The sequence below is a fragment of the Pundamilia nyererei genome, unplaced genomic scaffold (assembly GCF_000239375.1).
Source record: "Pundamilia nyererei isolate P.nyererei 1_Seehausen unplaced genomic scaffold, PunNye1.0 scaffold00124, whole genome shotgun sequence".
In the NCBI taxonomy this organism is placed as follows: domain Eukaryota; kingdom Metazoa; phylum Chordata; class Actinopteri; order Cichliformes; family Cichlidae; genus Pundamilia; species Pundamilia nyererei.
Window position 1 is genome coordinate 634,755 of NW_005187525.1, and position 2,362 is coordinate 637,116.

A 2,362-nucleotide genomic window follows, 5' to 3' on the forward strand; every position below is an offset into this window, starting at 1 on the left:
TTGTTGCTGGTTTTTAGTTTGTTTTTTGTCTTTTTGGGAGCTGACATAGTCTCTATGGAGATGGGTTTTTGGGAGGGTATAAATGCTACACAGTAGAAACGACATGCAGCCGGAGTATTCCTAAATCTTACAATATTTGATGCAAGTGATTATGAAATATTAATTAATAAACTGGAACGATATTTAATCAGAGGGGTTGCACTACATTGCGTGAAAAATTATTTGACCAGCAGGAAACAATTTGTGAGATGGGAGAGTAATACTCCTCATGTTTGGATGTTATCCAGAGTTCTGTCCCGGATCCAAAACTATTCACTATTTAAATAAATGACATTTGAAGGGTATGTGATCTATTAAAAATACACATTTTTGCTGATAACACAAATATTTTTGTTATTGGGGGAAATCTAATGGAAATGCTGAATATGATTGCTATAATAAAATATAGTAAAAATGTTAAAAATAAAAGTGGTTTGAGAGGAAAAAACTATCATTAAATCTATCCCACGTTTTCTTAAGCCTCAGTAGAGAAGCTGAGAATTCCCTGTCCCCAGTCACCTCCTCTAGCATGTATGGAGGAACAGCAAGGCATTCCCAGACCGAGTGAGAGATATGATCTCTCCAGGGTGTCCTGGGGACTCCTCTCAGTGGGACATGCCTGGAACACTCCACCCAGGAAGCATCCTTGTCAGATGCCTGAACCACCTGAACCGGCTCCTTTCAATGTGGAGGAGCAGTGGTTCTACTCTGAGCCCTTCCCAAATGGCCGACTTCTTCACCCTATCTCAAAGAGAGAGGCCATTCAATCTTCAGAGAAAGCTCATTTCTGCCGCTTATATCTGCAGTATTATTCCTTTGGTCACTACCGAGTAGAGATGGGAAGCTGGTTCAGGTTCAAAAGCTGGATTTGTCATACTGTGTTGGTGCTTACAAAACCACCATGAAAGCTCAAAGGTCTACATGCATATTTTAGAGCAATATATGATTTGATTCAGATGTCGTTTTCAGGGAAGACCTTGCAAATTTTAACCTAAGACAATGCTAATGCTGTATCTTTTACAAGAGTATGTCTTCATAGCACAGGAGTCCTGGTAATGACCGGGCATCCCTGCAAACCAGACCTTTGCAGTAACTGAAAACATTTGGCATGTCATGAAAAGACAATAAAGACCCTGAGAGACTCTTGTCTGACTCAGGATTGTTGCAGTGATTACTTTTGTTTTGTCTGTTTTCAGCCTGAATATGGAGAATTCAAAATAGCCGAGAATGTCTTGCATCTAATTTATAACCAAGGAATGATCTGGTAAGTCTGAAAAACATTTTACAATTCCAGAACCACAGGACCTATTTCAGAGCTAATGGCCTGACTGGTGCTGACAGGTCTCCATTACCCTGTTTAACGGACTGTAGCTCTCTGTAATCTTTCCACTACACCTCTTGATTGTATTTTCTCATCTAATTTCAGAAACGTCTCCTTGCAGCAATAAATGTAATGAAGTGAAATCATGAGCCACTGAATGTCATATCTTTTATATGAAGTGTGACCTTATTGCCTGTGTGTGTGTGTGTGTGTGTGTGTGTGTGTGTGTGTGTGTGTGTGTGTGTGTGTGTGTGTGTGTGTGTGTGTGTGACTGGTCTATCTCTTTCTTTCCTTCAGGATGGGGGCATTTTTTTCTCCCTGTCTTCCTGCCTTTAATGTGCTGAAGCTGATTGGTCTGATGTATCTGAGGAGCTGGGCTGTACTTACCTGTAATGTTCCCCATCAGCAGGTCTTTCGAGCATCCAGGTTAGATGTGCACACGCACACACATGCACACACACACACACACACACAGATGAAACATACCCAAATTTCCAGTATAGTTAAAAAAAATCATTTGATGACTTTTATTTGGCTTAAATATTAGTGTTTTTTCTACCACCGTGTTGGCATTTTGAACACAGAATTTCCCACATCTGGATGAAAGTAAAGGTAAATTCAGGTAATCTTATCTGCACAGGTTTAATGCTGTGATGCTACTGAATAATGGACTAATTACATATTAAATTTTCACTCACCAAAACTGAAGCACAAACCTTTTGGACTGTCTTTTCCTTACAGCACAATTTGTTAAAACAAAATCCATTAAAAATGCTGCAAAAAGGCATAAATGGTGCAAACGCTATGGAGAAATCAAGGTCAGTGAGAGGTGCAGCCCAGCACTTTTCATAACCACCATCAAAACACCAAGAATGTCTTTGTCCAGACATTCTCTTATATTACATCCTTGGCTCTTTGCAGTTTGACAAAGATTTAAAATTGCCACCAAAGGCTTGTACAGTATATTGTCAGCAAAGGGGGTGTTTTTCTTAAGCCTGTTCA

The 2,362-nt window shown here is 39.7% G+C and overlaps 1 protein-coding gene across 1 annotated transcript in view; it reads left to right on the forward strand.

The window, feature by feature from the left end:
• tmc3 (transmembrane channel like 3) overlaps positions 1-2,362 on the forward strand; it is a 42,272-nt gene that overhangs the window by 25,966 nt on the left and 13,944 nt on the right. Inside the window, exons 15-16 of the mRNA XM_005742888.1 lie at positions 1,236-1,303; positions 1,658-1,786. Coding sequence (XP_005742945.1) covers positions 1,236-1,303; positions 1,658-1,786 — 197 coding nt within the window. The remainder of the gene's footprint in view (positions 1-1,235; positions 1,304-1,657; positions 1,787-2,362) is intronic.